At 33.8% G+C, this 18913-nt stretch overlaps 4 protein-coding genes across 12 annotated transcripts; 1 reads left to right on the plus strand and 3 right to left on the minus strand.

Moving 5' to 3' along the window:
- Positions 1–1284: 1284 nt before the first annotated feature.
- Positions 1285–5648, plus strand: LOC109815028 (VIN3-like protein 2). Of its 2 annotated transcripts, XM_020379609.3 has the most exons (5): positions 1285–1540; positions 2920–3574; positions 3763–4082; positions 4554–5037; positions 5164–5648. In XM_020379609.3, the coding sequence occupies exons 1-5, from the start codon at positions 1483–1485 to the stop codon at positions 5405–5407; spliced, it is 1761 nt and encodes a 586-aa protein (XP_020235198.1). In that variant the 5' UTR covers positions 1285–1482; the 3' UTR covers positions 5408–5648. The 2 variants fall into 2 exon arrangements, with proteins under 2 accessions (XP_020235198.1, XP_020235197.1); XM_020379608.3 differs by having other exon boundaries at positions 1286–1540; positions 4554–5648.
- A 1058-nt stretch (positions 5649–6706) lies between these two features.
- SIC (hydroxyproline-rich glycoprotein family protein) lies at positions 6707–13425 on the minus strand. 8 transcript variants are annotated; one of them, XM_029274688.2, is made up of 5 exons: positions 13275–13425; positions 13138–13199; positions 12527–12617; positions 8589–8906; positions 6707–7905 (listed from the first exon to the last, which is right to left on the minus strand). In XM_029274688.2, exons 4-5 carry the CDS (start codon positions 8899–8901, stop codon positions 7064–7066), a joined length of 1155 nt encoding a protein of 384 aa, XP_029130521.2. In that variant the 5' UTR covers positions 8902–8906; positions 12527–12617; positions 13138–13199; positions 13275–13425; the 3' UTR covers positions 6707–7063. The 8 variants fall into 8 exon arrangements, with proteins under 8 accessions (XP_029130521.2, XP_082919763.1, XP_082919765.1 ...); XM_083063637.1 differs by having other exon boundaries at positions 12527–12642; XM_083063639.1 differs by having other exon boundaries at positions 13138–13163; positions 13275–13407.
- On the minus strand, positions 10890–11684 carry LOC109815000 (Restriction endonuclease, type II-like superfamily protein). Its single transcript, XM_020379570.1, has one exon. It carries the CDS (start codon positions 11682–11684, stop codon positions 10890–10892), a length of 795 nt encoding a protein of 264 aa, XP_020235159.1.
- Positions 13426–17224: 3799 nt separating the features above from the next.
- Positions 17225–18415, minus strand: LOC109814997 (uncharacterized). Its single transcript, XM_020379560.3, has 2 exons — positions 18229–18415; positions 17225–18141 (listed from the first exon to the last, which is right to left on the minus strand). Exon 2 carries the CDS (start codon positions 18033–18035, stop codon positions 17373–17375), a length of 663 nt encoding a protein of 220 aa, XP_020235149.1. The 5' UTR covers positions 18036–18141; positions 18229–18415; the 3' UTR covers positions 17225–17372.
- Positions 18416–18913: the final 498 nt, after the last annotated feature.

Raw genomic sequence — 18913 nt, forward strand, 5'->3', positions numbered from 1 at the left:
TATAAAAAGGGTAAAAATATTATTGATATTAATTTATCAGTAATATTAAAATACTAATAATATATAAATTTTATTTATTTAGTAATAGTAAATATATATCATTTGATACATTAAAAAAAAATACGTTAATTTAAATAAACAAACAATTATATAGTTTTAAAATATTATATATATATTAAAATTTTAAAGTTATTAAATTTTTAATGAGAAAGACTAAAATTCCACAATTATGATATTTGAGAGATTAAAATTGTTCAATTAAAAATTGTGAGACTAAAATTACACAATTATAATCTTTTAAGGACTGAAATTACTCAATTAAAACCTTAGAGATCAAAATTGCATAATTATAATATCAAAAACACAATTAAGTAAAGAATATTTTATTCACAGTTCTGGAACGGGCCGTTCTGAAACTAGAACGGCCCGTTCTGATTTCAGAACGGCCCGTTCTGCTTCACTGGTGGTGTTTTAATTTTGCAACCAGAACGGCCCGTTCTGAAACCAGAACGGGTCGTTCTGGGTCCAGGTGTTTTAAAAAAAATTCTCATCCACGTGGATGCCACGTATGCATCTACGTGGTATTCACGTGGCCAAAAGTTAACACCGTTAAAGCAATTTGGACGGAAAGTCCCACATTGAAACCAATTAATTAATTTAGGACTAAATTGAAACCAATTAATTAATTTGGGACCAAATTGAGACAAAAAATTAATGAGGGACTAAATTGAAACAAAAAAGATTATAAGGGACCAAAATAGGGTTTTAACCTAATTTTTTTTATACAACCAACCAACTAAAATTTATTTAAAATATGACTTAATGACATAATTTATTAATTTTAATATTATATATATATTGATCAGAGAATTAAAAAGATATAATTAATAATTGTAGTTAAAATATATTTTAAAATAAATAAAATTAATACAATACAATATTTAAAAATACATATAACATTAGTAAATAGCTTAAATAGGAATAGCCCGAAATATAATTCGATTTAAATGCAATGCATAAGACTGTGAAAAATAAATCTATAAAGAAATTATTTTAATTATCAACAAGTTATTCAGAATTTATACATTACTCTTAAATTTAAAGTAATTGTGTTAAATATTATATTTTTGTTTCTGTTATTGGTCTCGAGACAAAATTGCATTCGGTGATGAAGTGTTGTATAAAGAAAAATAATGAAATTACTGAAAAGTATGGTGATTAGTGAGATGAAAAAAGGTGTAGGGAACCCAAAACCCTTTCATTATTTGGTTTTTTTGGCACTCTTGTTCAGAGTTTCTCTTTTCGGGAATTACGTTATACCAAATCACTCGTCACAGCATAAATTTTGTATCCTAGCATTCAATGCTCAATTACATGCCACACTCTCTCTCTCTCTCTCTCTCTCTTCAAACCATAACAATAGATCAGCAATGCCGCTACATAGTTTGAGATAAAACTCCAAATTCTTGCTTCTGGATAATCATGACCCAACAACAGAACAAGGCTTGTGCTTTTCCGGCTACCAACTCCAACTATTCGGGTCACTTTTTTCTCATCTCTTTTTCTCTTTCTTCGTTTTTCACTATCTGGGGTTTACGTTTTTTTTTTCTTGGCATGTAAAAGAAAAAACACTGTGAACTTGAACCGTTCAACTTTTTTGGCTTTGTTTTCTCTCTTATTTCCCTTTGTTAAATCGTGGGTGTTGCGTTGTTCACAATGTAGGTTATCAGAGGTTTTTTTTTTTTTTTTTTTTTTTTTGTCGTTCATTCACATTCTCGCCTTTGCATTATTGTTGTGGCATTGCTTTGGTGCTTTGTGTAGTTGGGTGTTTTTACCTACATGATTCCATCGCACGGACACAGAACAGGTGGAAAAATAGGAAATTTGTGGAGGAAAATGGTTTTTGTTTCATGCCACACTTGACTTGTTATATAAAAATTAAAAATTAATACTTTTTTCATTTTGTTTTTTAAAAAGTAAAATTGTTTCCCCTAGTAGCGGTTATGGGTTATGTGGTTTGGTTATTTACTACCCCAACATGAAGAAATTGAGGTTTAAGATATGTGGATAAAGCCCTGAAATCTGCTAGGTGGTTGTGCAAGCATTTCCATGGGCATTGTCCAAATTTTCTCATTTGGTTTTGAGATATTTGTTATTCATTATGTATGCATGTTCCATATTGTGCCTCTAGGAAATCCCTCTAATGCAGTTGATGTAGGGTTGTCCAGAGTAATTTCAATATTTTCTACGTGTTTTTTTTTTTTTTTGGGAAAATGTTAGAAAATAAGATGTGGTTATTGATCTGTGTTGTGTTGTACCTTTCTGCGTGAATTAGACTCTTGTGTCACCTCCTTCACTTCTACAGAGAAAATGTTATGCGATTTTATGCCTGCCACCTGTATTGGTGCCCTGCTCGTTACATATAAAATTAGGAATTAGGAAAGATAGATGAAGTGTGTTTAGCTGGATGTACTGAAATTCATAATAATATTGCAATGTGTACTGGAATTGAAGTGGACGAAATTTTGTTAAATAATAATGTGAATGAGAATGAGAATTTTATGTTTTTTTAATATTCAGGACGGCATAGTGAGGGCTTGAAATTTTAGCAGGTTATTGTCACATTATTTTGAATAATGCTTTGTTTGACAAACTATATGTTAACCAAAGTATACTAGTTTATTTCCTTTCTGGCCTGCACCCTCTGTATGTAGTAACACTCACAGACTTTATTGGCATTTATTTATAAATGTGTTAGATATTTTTGGCAGGGTGATAACTACATTGTTTAATTTGCAAGAGGACAGTCATGGATATTGTAAATTTGTGAAAATGTTTCCATATAGTTGTTTTGAACTTCATTTATTTGCGCATTAGAGAGATAATGAAGTTCAACCTGAGAATTCTGTTCATTTACAGGTTTTCTTCTTGATCCTGCAAAATATGGTTTGCTGAATTTGGCGGAAAAACAAAGACTAGTCCATGAGATTGCTCAACAGTCAAAAGATGCCTCGAGCATGCTTCAGTCATTTACTCGCAGGGAACTTCTAGAAATAATCTGTGCTGAATTAGGCAAAGAGAGGAAGTACACAGGATATACCAAGAGTCAAATGATAGAACATCTTCTGAAGATAATTTCTAAGAACTCCAACTTGCAAATCAACGGAAATACTCCTGCTCGTTCTCCTGCCAAAAGTTACATTGGATCTAAAAGGAAAAAGAAACCTGCATCACAGGATTTACCTCTTGCTCCTCTAGTGAACAGTACTAAAGAGGAAACAGCGAAAGCCTATGTGTGTCAGAATGTTGCATGCAAAGCTGCATTGAATCCAGAAGATTCTTTTTGCAAGAGATGTTCTTGTTGTATATGTCATGGTTATGATGATAACAAGGATCCTAGTTTGTGGTTGACCTGCAGTGCTGATCTTTCCAATGAGGAGTCATGTGGAATGTCCTGTCATTTGCAATGTGCTTTGAGCAATCAAATGACTGGCATTTTGAAGGGTAGTTGTGGTATTAAGTTGGATGGAACCTTCTGTTGTGTTTCTTGTGGAAAAATTAATGAACTAATGAAGTAAGTAGGTCATATACATTTTGTATACATGCATGCAAAAGTAAAATATGCATAGATCATTATGTTATTTGGAAAAATTATGCACAAAAAAGGTGTTATTTGCCAGTCATATTGTTGTCCGCTGCAGTTTAAGTTGCCTTGTCTAAATTACAGTTTTGACTATTTGAATGAATGTTTGGATTTTACAGGACATGGCGAAAGCAATTATTGGTTGCCAAAGAAGCAAGAAGAACGGATATACTCTCTTTGCGAATATCCCTAGCCCACCGAATTCTTGTAGGAACAGAAGTCTACAAGGAAGTGCAGAAGATTGTAGAAACTGCTCTCAAATTACTGGAGAATGAAGTGGGATCACTTGATCATGTATATGCTAGGATGACGCGTGGAATTGTGAGCAGGCTTTCATGTGGTGCTGAGGTTCAGAGATTGTGCTCTACTGCAATTGAATGTTTTGATTCAAAGTTTTCTGACCTTTTCTCTATTTGCGTGGAAAAGAAAGATGCACCAAGTAAGCTTTCTATTATTTTTTTAAAAGGTCAGCTGATTGAACTTTCACCAGAAATTATCTGGACATTCATGCTAAATACACTTCAGGACAGTAGTCTAAGTGCAAACAGCCCGGATTACTGTTATTCAATGCTATAGCATATATATATGTGGTTAATCTTGAGACTTTGGTTCAAGAATAGCGTTATACGTATCAGAGTACGTCACTCAGGAAAGGCGTAATAAAGCTTCTTCAAAAATGAGGAATAGTGGGGAACTAAATAATTTTACCTACTTTTTCCAACTTGTGCTAATAGCTATATGGGGATTTAAATGGTTTACATACTGCAAGTCTCATCCCATGCTAGGCATAATTATTGAGATGAATGCGAATATGAGATTGCATTTTTTTCTATAGTTTTATTTGAATTATGTTTGTTTATGTCTGTAAAAAACATATTATATTATATTTTCCTGTAATTTATTTTTGCAGCATGCTCGATTCGCTTTGAAGAGTGTCTTCCTACTTCAGTTGTTATCGTGCTAGAGTACAAAGACAAACTTTTAAAGAACTTTCTAGGCTGCAGACTTTGGCACCGAATATCAACAATGGACTACCCTGAACAACCCACCTTCATTGTCTTGAGGCCTGAAAAAAGATTCAAGTTAGAAAACCTCCATCCTTCAACTGAGTACTTTTGTAAGGCTTCTCTGTTCAGCAGCACAGGGATTTTGGGTGCTGCAGAAGCTAAGTGGGTGACACCTTGTGAACCTTCCAATCCTTCAAGAGTTATTATTAGTCGCGGCGGCAATCATTTAAGATGGTCCCCTCAGAGATCCTCAGGTACAGGAATGGACATGTGTGCACATGACCAAATAACTGCTGAAATTCATCCCACAGAATCTGCTAACTCTGGCATGAATTTATCTGGAGAACATCTTGGGAAACACATCATCATTTCAAACAGCAAAAGCAGGTTTGAAGAGTTCCTCTCCAAGCCTCTATCACTAGAGCCTTTTTCATATAAAATTTTTGCTGCAGTTTCACCTGCCACACCTTCTAAATCCTATGAAATGAGGCAAATTCCTGGTTTGAATTCTAGAAAGCGCTCGAAGGAAAATGACTACGAGTATTCTGTCAGAGTGGTCAAGTGGTTAGAGCATCAGGGGCACATAGATGAAAACTTCAGAGTAAGATTTCTGACTTGGTTCAGCCTTAAGGCTACTCAGCAGGAGAGAAGGGTGGTGAGTGCTTTTGTTGATGCATTAATTGATGATCCAGCAAGCTTAGCAGACCAGATTATACACACTTTCAGTGATGAGATATGTTGTGAGCAAAAGCCTTAGTGAGGATGTTATTATACACTAAATATTTGTTTTTGTCAAATGGCACTGGAAGCTTGGATAGAAAGTTTGTAACGCTTTGTGGGAGTTATAGGGACAGTCCATGGATATCAGCTGTTTCAAGTGTTCTTTCTCGGGGGAACTAGTTTATGGTCTTATACTAATTTAGTTTCAATTATGTATTCATTAGTGGACTGATTGTTGGATACAATATCACATCCTCACGGAAGCGCTCTACCTTAAATTTCTCCTCTTATTATAGTTATAGGAACCAACCTCGGATAGTGGTTCTTAATGACCAATTCTAGAAACACTACTGCGATAGCAGAAAATGGGATCACTTTTATTTTAAATATTATAATTATAATACAAACTACATAATTAAAACTACACATTAAACAAAACAAGTAACTTGAAATTAAAGTATTTCTTGATAAATAAGAAGTCATAATTTAACTTTCACAATCATCGTTAGTCTAGGAACAATAAGAATATCAAGTTAAAAAATGAGTCGCTGTTTAAATTAATATAAATATGACATTAAAAAAATATGAATCGTGAAATCTAATGTATGAGATGAAAAAACAGAGATCGAAGTAGAGATAATTTCTTTTGAATATTTTACTCGAAATGGGAGAAAAAAAAACTGGTTAGTTTTAAAGCCTATACTACTATAAATAACACTGCTGTTGCGTAAAAAAAAACTGGTCACTATTGAATACCCAGCCTGTACCACTCCGATATTCCGTAAATTCTATGATTCGATTCGTCACCTTATTTCTAGCTTGCCTAAATACATATATATATATATATATATATATATATATATATATATATATATATATATATATAACATCAGTATAATTCTTATTAAATATTATATTATTTAATAACTTTATATTAAATATAAATTTTATAAATTTAATCATTAGATTAAGAGTTTATATTCATTTTATAAATTTATATTAAATTTTATTAAAATTAAACAATTTAAAAATAATTAAAATATTTATATTTTAATATATTTTAAAATAAATATTTTATATTTATTTTATTTTATAAAAATAAAATATTAAATTATCTTAAATAAATATAAAATTATATATATATAATCTAAAAATAAAACTTTTTAATTTAATGATTAAATTTACAAAATTTATATTTAATATAAAATTATTAAGTAATGTAATACTTAATAAAAGTTACATTGGTATTATTATAAACCTCATTTTACACACACACACACACAAGGTTAACAACGGTCTAAAATGTGAAAGGCGCAAATGCGATGTTCATGCGATGTTCTAGCCATGGTGATATTAATTAATATAAGAAAAACACTTCCATAATACCCTAGCGTACCATTAAATGCTGACAGCGCTCAACAGGTGATTATAGTTTTGCAGATTCTACTTTTCTAGTACATTTACAGTGCATTTCAGATAGTACACAATTGGAGGTCTACTGATCAGACCATGCCAGTAACCCGGACACTACACTAAAAAAATTTCAAGATGTTAGGTGTATTAGTACAAACAGTAACGCCAAACAGCTGACTCCTCGGCATTCATCTATTAAATGACTACAAATTTATTCAGTTTTTCACTGGTTGGACCATCTTTTCCCATTGTAACATCATGATGGGCCCTTCATGAAACGTCATGCATTTTCTGCATCATTGGCAGCTTCCTTGAATGCAGCAGCCAAGTACTCAGCAAGGCTTGGTTCAGAACTGAACTTGTCAGAAGCAGGAGCAGCAGATGATCCCTCCTCCGTTTTTGTACTAGTTGATTTTGAAATCCAGGGTTTTGAATTCTTAGGTATATGTGTCGTATTTAAAGAACCACTATTTGCCTTCCATATTATAGGTTCTAAATGCTTCCATGGATCTTCAACCATGGAACTCTTGTAAAATTGAGCTGGACCACGAGATATGTTTTCATTGGACCTGTAATCATGAAAATTACCCCGTCCTGAAACAGGGCTTCCAGTGTTGCGCCAGAAACCCCTCCCTCGCCCTTGAACAGGGCTAGGACTGTTCCTGTATCCTGGAGAAGGATTAGGACTGTAACTGGGCCGATTAGTTATGCCTTGTGCAGGATTATTAGGACTGTAATTGGGAATATAAGCAGTGCCCTGTGCATAGTTATTAGGACTGAAACTAGGCCGATGATTTATGCCCTGTGCATAGTTATTAGGACTGAAACTAGGCCGATGAGTTATGCCCTGTGCAGGGTTATTAGGACTGAAATTGGGAATATGAGCAGTTCCCAGTGCATAGTTATTATGATTGAAACTAGGCCGATGAGCTATGCCCTGTGTAGAGTTATATGATGGACCACCTGATGGTTCAAATCTAGGACTTGCATTAGCACCACCACTTGACGGATGGAATGAAAAATTATAGTGAGGAGGTTCTTTAGGTCCACTCCAGACTGGGTTTCTATATGCAGCTGGCGATAGTTGATTAGGAGGCGGAGTCACCTGTGGATTTGTTGATTCTGTTATTTCCAATCAATGAATGTGAGTTGTCAGAGAGGAAAAGTTTAAGGTAAATCTAGATAGAGATCAGGGTACACGAGAAATTCCAGGTGACCAGAATACTAAAGAACATAACAAAACAATTACCTTGTAAAAGTAATGCTGCATATCTTTATTCAACTATTATTTATAATAAAAATACACCAGAGAACCTTCTCATACATTAAATTAAAGAGAAACATTAAGTTTTGGTATTTGAAAGATTGGGATTGTATCATTTAAGTCATCCAAAAATTATAATTAATATCTGAATTGGAATAAAGTCCTTTAGGCTAAATTGATATGATTTACATAATCTTTGGAAGACTAGACTTCCTTCTTGATTGAGTCAAATTTTAAAATGGTGTAGATTTTAGTCAATTGATGCAAATAATCTTCTGAGAACTAATTCAATGTAAACTCGATATTTGAAGGGGAAAAATATCAGTCTACTTATTAAGAAGGTGTAAGAGGGGAAGGGGTGTTGAGGGATTGTAAAGTCCTTTTTCCAGCATGCATGGATGTAGTATGAGTAATATTCGGCATAAATTAGGTTTATTATCTTAACGTTACATGAATCTATAAGATTATTATCGGAAAGTTACTTACAAATCTTAAAGAATGAATACCAATGTCAGGCGAACAGTAATGGATAGACGTGTACCTGGATGTGGTGATGAATATTGTGCCACAGGAGAACCACCAAATTTTGAAGGAGGGAAATTATCTGGTGCAGCCTGGATACTGGCATTGTACCTTTTGTTAGAAGAGAATGCACTCATTGGATCAGTATAATAGTCAAACCTTGGAGCAGCATATGATCTATCCTGTGATGGCATAGTTGAAGGAGCTTCAATCAGGGGATTTGAGAGAAAACCGGGCATTGGGGAACCTTCAACACCACCAGAAACTTCAGCTTGATCAGCTTGCATGCGCATTTCTTTCAGCCTTTTCTTCCTTTGCTCTGAATCCTCCATGTAACCTGAGAATCCAAAAGGCAATTACAGCCACAAGTCACCATATGTTATATGGATAACAGCCACCACAAATTAGTCACAAACACATCAACTTAAAATGTGCTCATAAACAGCATGAAAGCAGCAAAAAAAAAAAAAAAAGTAAACCGAATAACTCCTTAGGGCTAATGCCCTTTTAAATTTTTGTTTGACAAGAAACTTAGGGAAAACTGTTAATATTGTAGGCAAATAGTAATCTTATCATGTACTAGATTTTTATTCAATGCACCATTACTTACTTCAGAAAAGGACATGGTCAAAATTTGAACCTTTTCACTCCAATACTGAATATAAAATCACAATATAGCTAAACAAACACATACAATAATACCTGCAAAAACTACAAATACTTCTACACAGTGGGAACATATCTTGAACAGGAGAATAACAGGTAAGCCAGTTTACTGTAAACCTTAAGAGTATGAAATTATCAAAAAATTAAACTTTAATGAAGTTAACATACATTGAATCAAACCCCAAACCAAATTCTGATCAGCCTGTTCATGGTTCAGGTTCAGCATAAAAAATGACCCAAACCACACTGTTAGTAAGGTTTGGTGAAACTAAACTAAACTGGTTATATTCTTGAAGAACCAAATCAAACTGAATCCTTAGATTCCCTGGATTAAATACTATTAAAATCTTGATTAATAGAAATTATAAGGCATAACTGTACATTTAATTATGAGAAAATATATTAAATCAGAAGTATCAGAGATAAAATCTCAGAACCCAATGATTTCATGTTCACAGAAATTCCTATCCTTATATGAAGCAAGTGATTCCCTTCACAATTTTGTTTTCATGTCTTGATAGAGAACTTGTAATTAGGGTTTGCAACCTATAAAAATATGAATCTCTTATAGTTAAGACAAGCATATCAAAGATGACAAGCCGTGAGTAACAAAGCAACTAGAAAGAGAGCTCAAAGTATGAATCGGAACTTGTGCAAACTGAAACTTTTAAGGAGGTTCAATTAAGATTTTGCAAAATAAATATATACTAACTAGACAGTGGCAAAACATATGTATTCTCAATTATAATCAGCAACTTGTTGAATATTACTTATGCAAATAACCAGTGTTATCAATGCCTTATTTAGCATAACTGAAGGTCTAAAACCATGCCATGAACTAACTCTTCCCAAAAGTTTAACCATTTGAGTGTAGGCGTGTGAATGGTTATATTTACACATCAAGCACAGCACAAATGGGAAAATATTGTGTCTTCCAAACATTCATATATAGCATCATATGCAAATTGCACTACGAATAACCAAATTAACAATCAATCAAGATCAAAACCACAATCAAAGCTTCAATTCAAGTTTAGTATAACTAAGAAATCACCTTGTAGGAGCCTAAAGAACTTGGTCACCTAAAGAACTGGGTCACACCGTCTATGAGAAGGTAAAGAATCTTAGTATCAGGCAAAATCAAAGAGAGGAAGAGAGAACAAAAGAGTCCTGTATCCTCAAACTGGATTTTACAACATGTAAATCCATATATCCTATTATGAACATTTTACTCCGTGTATCAGAGGATTTATTGTTGTTAAGGGGAAAGTGATCCAACAGATCTAATGAACTGGTGGATACAGGATGATAGCCTGCAAGATAAAAAAAATAAAAATAAAAAAAGTAGGAAGAGAATTAGAGGTATACTTATAGTCAAACTCTCCTCTTACTGAATATCATATTTTTCAATTTTGTATAGTTCTATAACCTTTTAAGTTTGTCCCTTTCCACTCTCCAACTGCAAATAATCACATCTAACAATCAACTCTTTAAATCTGCAAATCAACATGACAAATTCATAGTGTCATTCTTCTTCAGCAAAATCAATTTATTCATGAACTATATTGATTCATACTCACCACTCAAAAATCATGTAATCTATAATAAAGAATTTGTTACTACTCTAGTGACTCTCCTCTAACAGCTGGAGGCATCAATTTATCAGTTTCCCATGTATCTCCCGCATCAACAACTTAGAATTAGCAGCAATGTGTTTGCTTTTATAAACAATATCTCTACATAATTCATGTCTTGGAGCTGGCCTCACTGATCTTAATTGAAAAAGGGGATTTGTTATAACATTACTACTATACAACTCTCTTGCAGGCTGGACATGCTTCCACCAGAAATCATATAGCGCTATTTTCATTACATCCCAATACTCTGCATCACGATGTATCCTGAATAGACTACTACCATTAGGAGTCCAAACATAAAAATCCATCCAATCCCTTCCAAGAATCTCCATCAAACCCTGAGCTTGAGGAATATAGTGAATTGGAATTCGAGACCAAGGGAAAGCTTTGCTTATGTTCCCATCAAAATATGGACACTTTATCTCTAGTACTCCCCGAGAGGGCAACTCATGCACCAGACTGTCAATTACACCGTCAGGTGAAGCAGCTAGCCATCTATCTTCTGTGTGTACATCATAGACCTGAAATTCAGGAAACAACACAGTATTTCCAGTTATCAGTTTGTATCTTTCAAGTGCCTCCTCCTCTTTGATATTGCTCCAACAAGTGGCAAGGTTTCCAGAGAAAGGTTCAATCGCACCAATCTTCTCTAACCAAAGCTGGACCCTTTGCCGACGCCAAAACCCAATAGCAGCAGCGAAAGTGCTAGCTGTCAATTTGTTTCTCCGAAGTGTTTGCCAGTTTTTAAACCAGTGTTGAAGGCAGCTTGCTTGTAAGACTGAATAAGTTTCAACAGACGTGTATTTTAACATGCCACCAGGTATCCCAATTTTCTAGAGGGGTTAAAGAAGCATGACTATTTGTATTAGATTCTCTAATGACCAGCACAGAAGCATTACTACTAAAGTTTCTCTAATTACTTAGACATGCAACAAGTGCATCCACATAACAGCTACTTTTGTGCCTGAAAAATTGCAGCCAAACAAGAAGAATGAAGAAACAGTTTCACCATTGTTAAAGAAGAGAGAAACTGACACTTGAACTGTAGATATAACCTAGGGAACAAACTGAATAGGTAAATGGCATTTAAAAGAGCAATAGTGTAGGTAAATCATGGCAATGGTGACTTTCCCATGAACATTCAACATGTATATGGTTTCATTCCATGTTAGCAAAGAACTAGTTGCGAAAAGCTCAATCTTTGAGATTCTTAAAATCAAAACACCTTTCTACATTACAGTCCAGAGGAATTCTAAAGTATGCAATGATTGTGGCATTTCATCAAACATAATGACACAAAGATTCACATACCCACAGAAACAGAACAGACCTATACCACGAAGTTAGAGATAGAACATGGAAGAGGTGTTGATGTGAGAAAGAAAGAGGCGCAAGATAGCTTTTACCATAAGTAATGAAGTTGACTGTAGATATCGTATCTTGGATCAATCATGGTGGCCATGGAGTCATGGACAGAGAAAAAGAGAAAGAGAACGGTAGAAACATCCATGTATTGCTTAACAGTCAGATAGATCAAGTACAAATCAATTATTTGTTCTGGTGTATAAATTTTTTTATGTTTTTTTTATTTAATTTTCTTTTAAGGTACGACTAAATTTACTTAGTTGCAAAACTACATGAACTTCATTCTCACCTGTATAAGCGCAACCATGCAATCCAACTTTGACATGATAAACTTATAGGCCCGTACAATGCTGATCCTCAATGATCAACTTGATACCAATCTAACATCGTAAAAATTGGGATTATCTGAACAATTAATTACTTCAATCATACAGTGTAGTTTATACTATATGGTAAATTTAGACCAATAAACAATGTGAATTGAATAGGTTTTCAAAAAAGGCCGTTAACTAAGGTTCAGGCCACTACCAATATCTCCTACAACCCAACTTAGTGACTGAAATCCCCAACTGATTTCAAATTAACTAAGGGTAAATCATTAAATTCCATTCCCTTAAATACAATCTTATCGAACTAAACTGCTCGATACTCTAACATGTTTGAAGTACCCGCAGAGGTAAACAACAACGAGAGATGGCTCAAAAAGTGTCAACATCACAAAATAAGCACCACAGAGATAGAAAATTGCTGAACAGAATAAATATCAAGTAACATCACAATTCAATGTTAAGCCTCCTAGCCCCTTTTTCCATCGTAAGCTAGAGTCACACACAATTCAGAAAAATACCACTGCATGGTTAAGATTTTAATGTAAACAAAATAAAATAAAAAAATACTCACAATGATTCAGTCTTCACTCCTCAAAACTTTGAAGAAATAAAAAAAGAAACGGGAATCAAGTTCTGAGGTAAAGAATGAAGTTAGGTTAAAAACAAAATAAAATGGAAAGCATAATTGTTTGTGAGAGAGAAACGTACAATTACAACGGATTGGGCTGGGCCAAATCAAAGGAGGTCCACGAAGGAATAAGAAGGTCGAGACGCAGAGAGAGAGGCTAGGTTAGGTTCATAAGCGAAGATGAGAGGATTTTCAGAATTCTTTCTGTTCCCCACATTTTACTTTTTAAGTTTATTTATCAAAATTGGATAAAAAAAAGATATTTTTTTTATAGAAATAAAAACATAACCTATAATATTTTTAAATTTTCTTACAAGCTTAATTTCTTTTTGAAATTCCTCAAATAATATTAAATATATTATTCGGGTTTATGAAAAAAGTCAAATTTAAAATTCATAAGACTCGGAGTTTTTTAATTTGAGAATTAGCCTTTTAAGTTGAGAATCATTTGTTTTAATAATATGTTGTTCTCCGACGTCTACATTGATTGGATTTTACTTATCATCCAACTAATTAGATTAATTTAAAACAAAACTTTGAAATATTGATGAAAAATTAAAAAATTATTTAACCTCTAGGTGGTTTCTGTGAGCCACAACATATATATCATCGACAACCTGGTCGATATTTGCATTAGTTAGTGTTTTTTTGTTTGATCATTTTGTTCACCAAAAAATAATATTTAAATTATTTAGTTAAATGAAAATATTAATATGTGTATTAATCCAACCTATTTAATCAAGAGATTAATAATTGTGATCATATAAACATTATTTTATCACGCCTTATAATTTATTAGTAGAATTAAGACACTCTATGTCTTTATGTATTTTTTTTTAAAATATTAAATATAAAAAAATTTAGAGAGTTGATGAGTTATACATGTATTACTGCTGCAATTACAACATAAGAAAAGTGTGCTTAATCTAAATTTTTGTGTTTATATTTTAATGGTGATCTTATTTAAAAAAGTGTACAAATAACAAATAAGGGTAAAATTAAAAATATTTGAAAAAATATAAATAAATTAGTTAAGGATAAATGTGTCTTAAGAAAAGTGAAAATCAAAAAACTAATATTTCTTTTATCTATTATTATAGTTAATTTATAATGTCAAACTTTTGTCACATGTCATCTTCTTGTGTATTGTTTTCTCTTTTTTATATCACCGGTAGATTATTCTAGTTTTTTAACAATGACTTAATTGTATCTTTTCCTATCTAAATCTCGAGACTTTGCTAATTTTGCCATTTAACATTTGAAATTGTGTATTTTTTTCATATAATTTTTTAACTTTTGCATATTTTTCACTCATTGATTGATTATTTATCTATATTAATTGATTGTTAACATAACATGTTAATTGTCAATGTGACATGTTGACTGTAAATGTAGATTAATAATAGTGATAGTTAGATGATAACATAAAATGATGTATTACATTGATAACATAACATGTTAACAACCAACATGACATATCAGTGATCAATATGACACATCAACATGTCACATTCACAGTTATCTACAATTAAATAATCAATTAATAGATGATAAAAGTTTGAAAGTTAAGTAACAAAATATACAATTTCAAAAGATTTTTATTAATTTGCAACTTACAAGTAAGATTATGGAGAGTGTTGTTGTGAGAAGTCCATCGATGAATATATATTTATCAATTGAAGTCCTTGATTTTTTTGTGTGCACATAGGAGAGAGAATAAGAGATACTAAAGAGAGTGAGAACATGTATATGAGTTAAGCATTTTTTGAATAAGAACTTGCCTTAAATTAATAACTAAATGAATTATCTCAAATTAAAGTTACACACATAAACTCACTCAAAGAAATAATGAGTTGTTTGTTTGATGAGCATTGCAGATGCTCTTATGATAGCAACTCCTAGTAACTTTTGATATAGTTCGTCAACTAGAGTTGCTCCAAGTCTCTTGATCTTTCCTTGAACTCCTCCTTTGTTAAGATAGATTGAAGAACACCTTGGGAATATGCTAAACCTCTAGAGTTGGAAGCACTCCAACCAAGGCCTCAAGGGATTGCTCATAAGGAAAGGTGAGCCTAGAAGAGGAATTTTTGGAATTCCTAAAGTTCTAAGCTCAAGGTGACTTCAGGTTGAGAGAGAAATTGCTCAAATGCATGATGCTTTGTATATACAACTCAAAGTGAATACAAATAAGGGAGGAGAGCTTAATTTATAAGCTAAGGGAAGAATGAATGTGAAGCCACAAAGTGACTAGGTGCATTGATGCCAAAATTTGTATTCAAATGAGATTTGAATTCAAATTTTGGCTTACCAATGACATCACCATATGCAACCACAAAATTCGGTTGTATTTAGGTTGGATTTGGATGTCATTTGGTGTAGATCAAGTGTAGGCCACCTTAGGCTAGCACATGTACACTAAATGCATAATAAATTAAACTTAAATGTGACCTAATTTTAACTAACTTGCCTATTTAATATTTTATCCTCAATCTAATCTAATGACCTAAATACAATAGTCTACATATCCTAAACATCAAGAAATAATAAAAATAAGTAAAACAAGCCCAATATTGAGTATCAAAAGACCTAAGACCCATTAAATCCAAAATAGGCCCAATAAAACAATGTAGCCCCAAAATCTTATTTTGTTAGATTTAAAATACAAGGTCAAAATATGACACCTAATATATGATAAGAGACTATATAGAAACATATATATGGAAGTATTAGACTTAATTAGTGACCCATAATTCAAGACAAGCCTAGATTTACTAACCTAAAAATGGGCCCAATCTTATTAGAGTCTTCATGATTAGTCCATTCCCCTTAAGTCCTACAATGTGTCACCTCTTGTCCTTCTTGTCATGTTTCCATCATCTTAGCATTACAAGGTTGCTGTCCAATGTTGATTTATCTCTATGTTTTGTTTGATCAAGCTAAATTAGGTTGTGTACTAATGCTAATAAAAGATTTTTCATTGCAAAATATTCTCACATAGATTCATATTTTATTTGGAGGTCGTTGAGCACGATCTTCATCCATAACAATTCACCAACTCCTTGGTTATATATACAAGTATTTTGCCTTTGCACTTGATTTTGCTACTAGATTTGTTGTTTACTTCTCCTTGTTATTAAATTTCCTCCAAAAATCCGTGCAATATGTTGTGGTGAATCTCCAGTGAATGATATACCCTTAGCATCTTGTGAATGCTTCTCTACCAATTGAAGTTTATGCTGGACCATATTATGTTTTTGTCTTCCCTAAATTGGAGCCCAGATTTTCTTTACCGCTCATTATTTTACGTTGGTATTGATATTGGTTCATGTTCGTTGCATTGTCAGCAAAAGCAAGTGTACTACTCGAAGATCACAAAATCCATAAAAGGTTTAAAAAAAAAAAAAAACTCAAGGAGTCAACTTCTAGACTAATCTTCTCCTAAAGTTAGGAACAATTATAGGAGGATTCAGTTTCATGAAAAGTTACATTTCTGAAGACAAAGACACAATGACCTTTTATATGTTAACATATGTATCCCTTTTTCATCTGGGGCTCACCTTGCTAAAGATACATTTGACACCTCAAGAATCCAACTTCCCTTGAAAACTATGGATATGGACAAAGGAATACAAAGTAGTCACGAGTTGCAAAGAACCAACTCCATCCAAAACATGAGTGGACCACAACTTCTCCGCAGTAGGCTTTAGGGGAACAGAGATTAGGGAAACTGGGAAAGTAAAGCTCTAACAACTCCAGGGTCTCTCAACTTCCATGAATTTTAACATCTGGTCAAAGTCCATCATCTTCTCTAAATTTTATTTTTAACTAGTGAAAAAACTTATTTTGATTATTTTTTTGCTAAAAGCTTTTTTGAAAAAGTTTATCACCATAACCACGTCTCCTTAGGAGAAACAGACACTTAAACCAAATTGCGGTGTTTCAATTTCAAAGACAAGAATTTAAGCAAGTCATGAGTGAAATGTCGAGACCATTCCCCAATCATATTGAACCAAGAACTAAAATTTCCATCTGAAAGTAAAGCTACCAATGGCATGAGTGGATTATAATTTGTAAATAGCAGTTAATACAAAAGCGTCGTTTATAGATGAAACTGTAAGTCTGTAACAGTAGAACACCAAAAGCGGTCCAAATTTCGGGACGAATTTGTTTCTAAGATCTCAATTAAGGTTGGGCGAAGAATCCAACCTTTGGAGGGCTTGTTGCGCCGCAAGCAATTGGGGTTCCAATTGGAGAGCTTGCCGGTAAGCCCTAACGGCGTCGTCGTTCATCTTCTTCCGCACGTAGCACTCTCCCAGCGCGGAAAAGGCCTTGGCGTTGTTGGGGCTGAGTTCGACGGACTCCTCCAAATCGGCGAGGGCCGAGTCGACTCGGCCGCGTTGACTGGAGGCGAGTCTCAACTCGGCCCGCTTGAGGAGCGCGTCGGCGCGCTCGGAGTCGGAGAGGGAGGCGGCGGCGAGGGGGGAGAGGGCCTGGTCGATGGAGTCGAGGGCGGCGGAGCGGAGGCCCTGGAAGTCGAGGGCGAGGGCTTTGAGGAGGTAGGGGGCGGCGTCGGTGGGGTCGAGGGAGATGGCGCGCTGGGCCCGGGCTTGGGCTTCCTTGGCGAGGGCCCGGGACTTGGAGGAGCGGGCCCGGGCGAGGAGCTGGGCTCCTTCGACGAAGTGGCGCTTGGATTGGATGTCGGCGCGGTTGCGCGTGCGGAGCTTGGTCCATAGCTTTTTGGGGATGTCGTTCATGAAGAAGTAGGAGAAGACCATCAGGAGGACCATGGCTGCCTGCAAAACGATGTCGTATGCCCCTGGGTTTTTCTCAGCTTTATCCATTGCTTTTCAGATTCTGAATCTTGAATCTGGAATCGGTTTGTGCGAGGGATCCGGCAGATGGTGCTGAGAGTGAAGAGATGAAATTGAGATTGCAGTGTGTTGTTTGCTGGAAAGGAAGGAAGCATGTAAGAGAAATTGAAGCGGAGAAAAAATAAAGGAAAATTTTAATTAAATAAAAGGATAGGTCAATCACCTTTTAATTTCTCTACATTGCATTAAATAATCTCACTTTTATTTTTTTATTTTCACACTTTTCACCTTATTTTTGTTAAGTCATTTCTTCACTACCATACAAAGCACACTGCGGTACTACTACACCAGTTCTCTGGCTCTGGTTACAAACACTGTAGCTGCCGTGTTTGATTGGCGTTGCTGGTTTCGTTAGTTTTGTTTTAAGAGAGATACATATACATACACCTCCAGATCAGTTGAAAACTCATGATTTGGTCTTTGAAATGATTCCAGTAACAATTAATTAAATTCAACAATCGATTGTATTGGTGGGCACATTAAAAAATAAATTGAAACTACGGGTACGCATTCAAAATTTTCTTTAAGAATGTATTTACAAATTTATAAATTACAAATGAGATTTACGTTAACTTATGTGAATTTATTCATTACAGAATGTGTTCAAATTCTAATTTCTTATAACTTCTTATTCTATTTTTTATTTATTATATTTATTTATAAATTAAATTTTAATATCTTAAAATAAATTATCAACAATTAAAAATAATATTATATCACAATATAAATTATTTATTTTGAACTTAATATATATATATATAAGAATTTTTAATTAAGTAATAAAAATTAAAGTCTTAAGGCTTGCATGCAAGGTTAAATAATAAGCATCTTAAAATGTTATCAAAGAC

This window comes from Cajanus cajan, chromosome 9, assembly GCF_000230855.2.
Source record: "Cajanus cajan strain Asha chromosome 9, NIPB_CcT2T_4, whole genome shotgun sequence".
NCBI classification, from domain to species: Eukaryota; Viridiplantae; Streptophyta; class Magnoliopsida; order Fabales; family Fabaceae; genus Cajanus; species Cajanus cajan.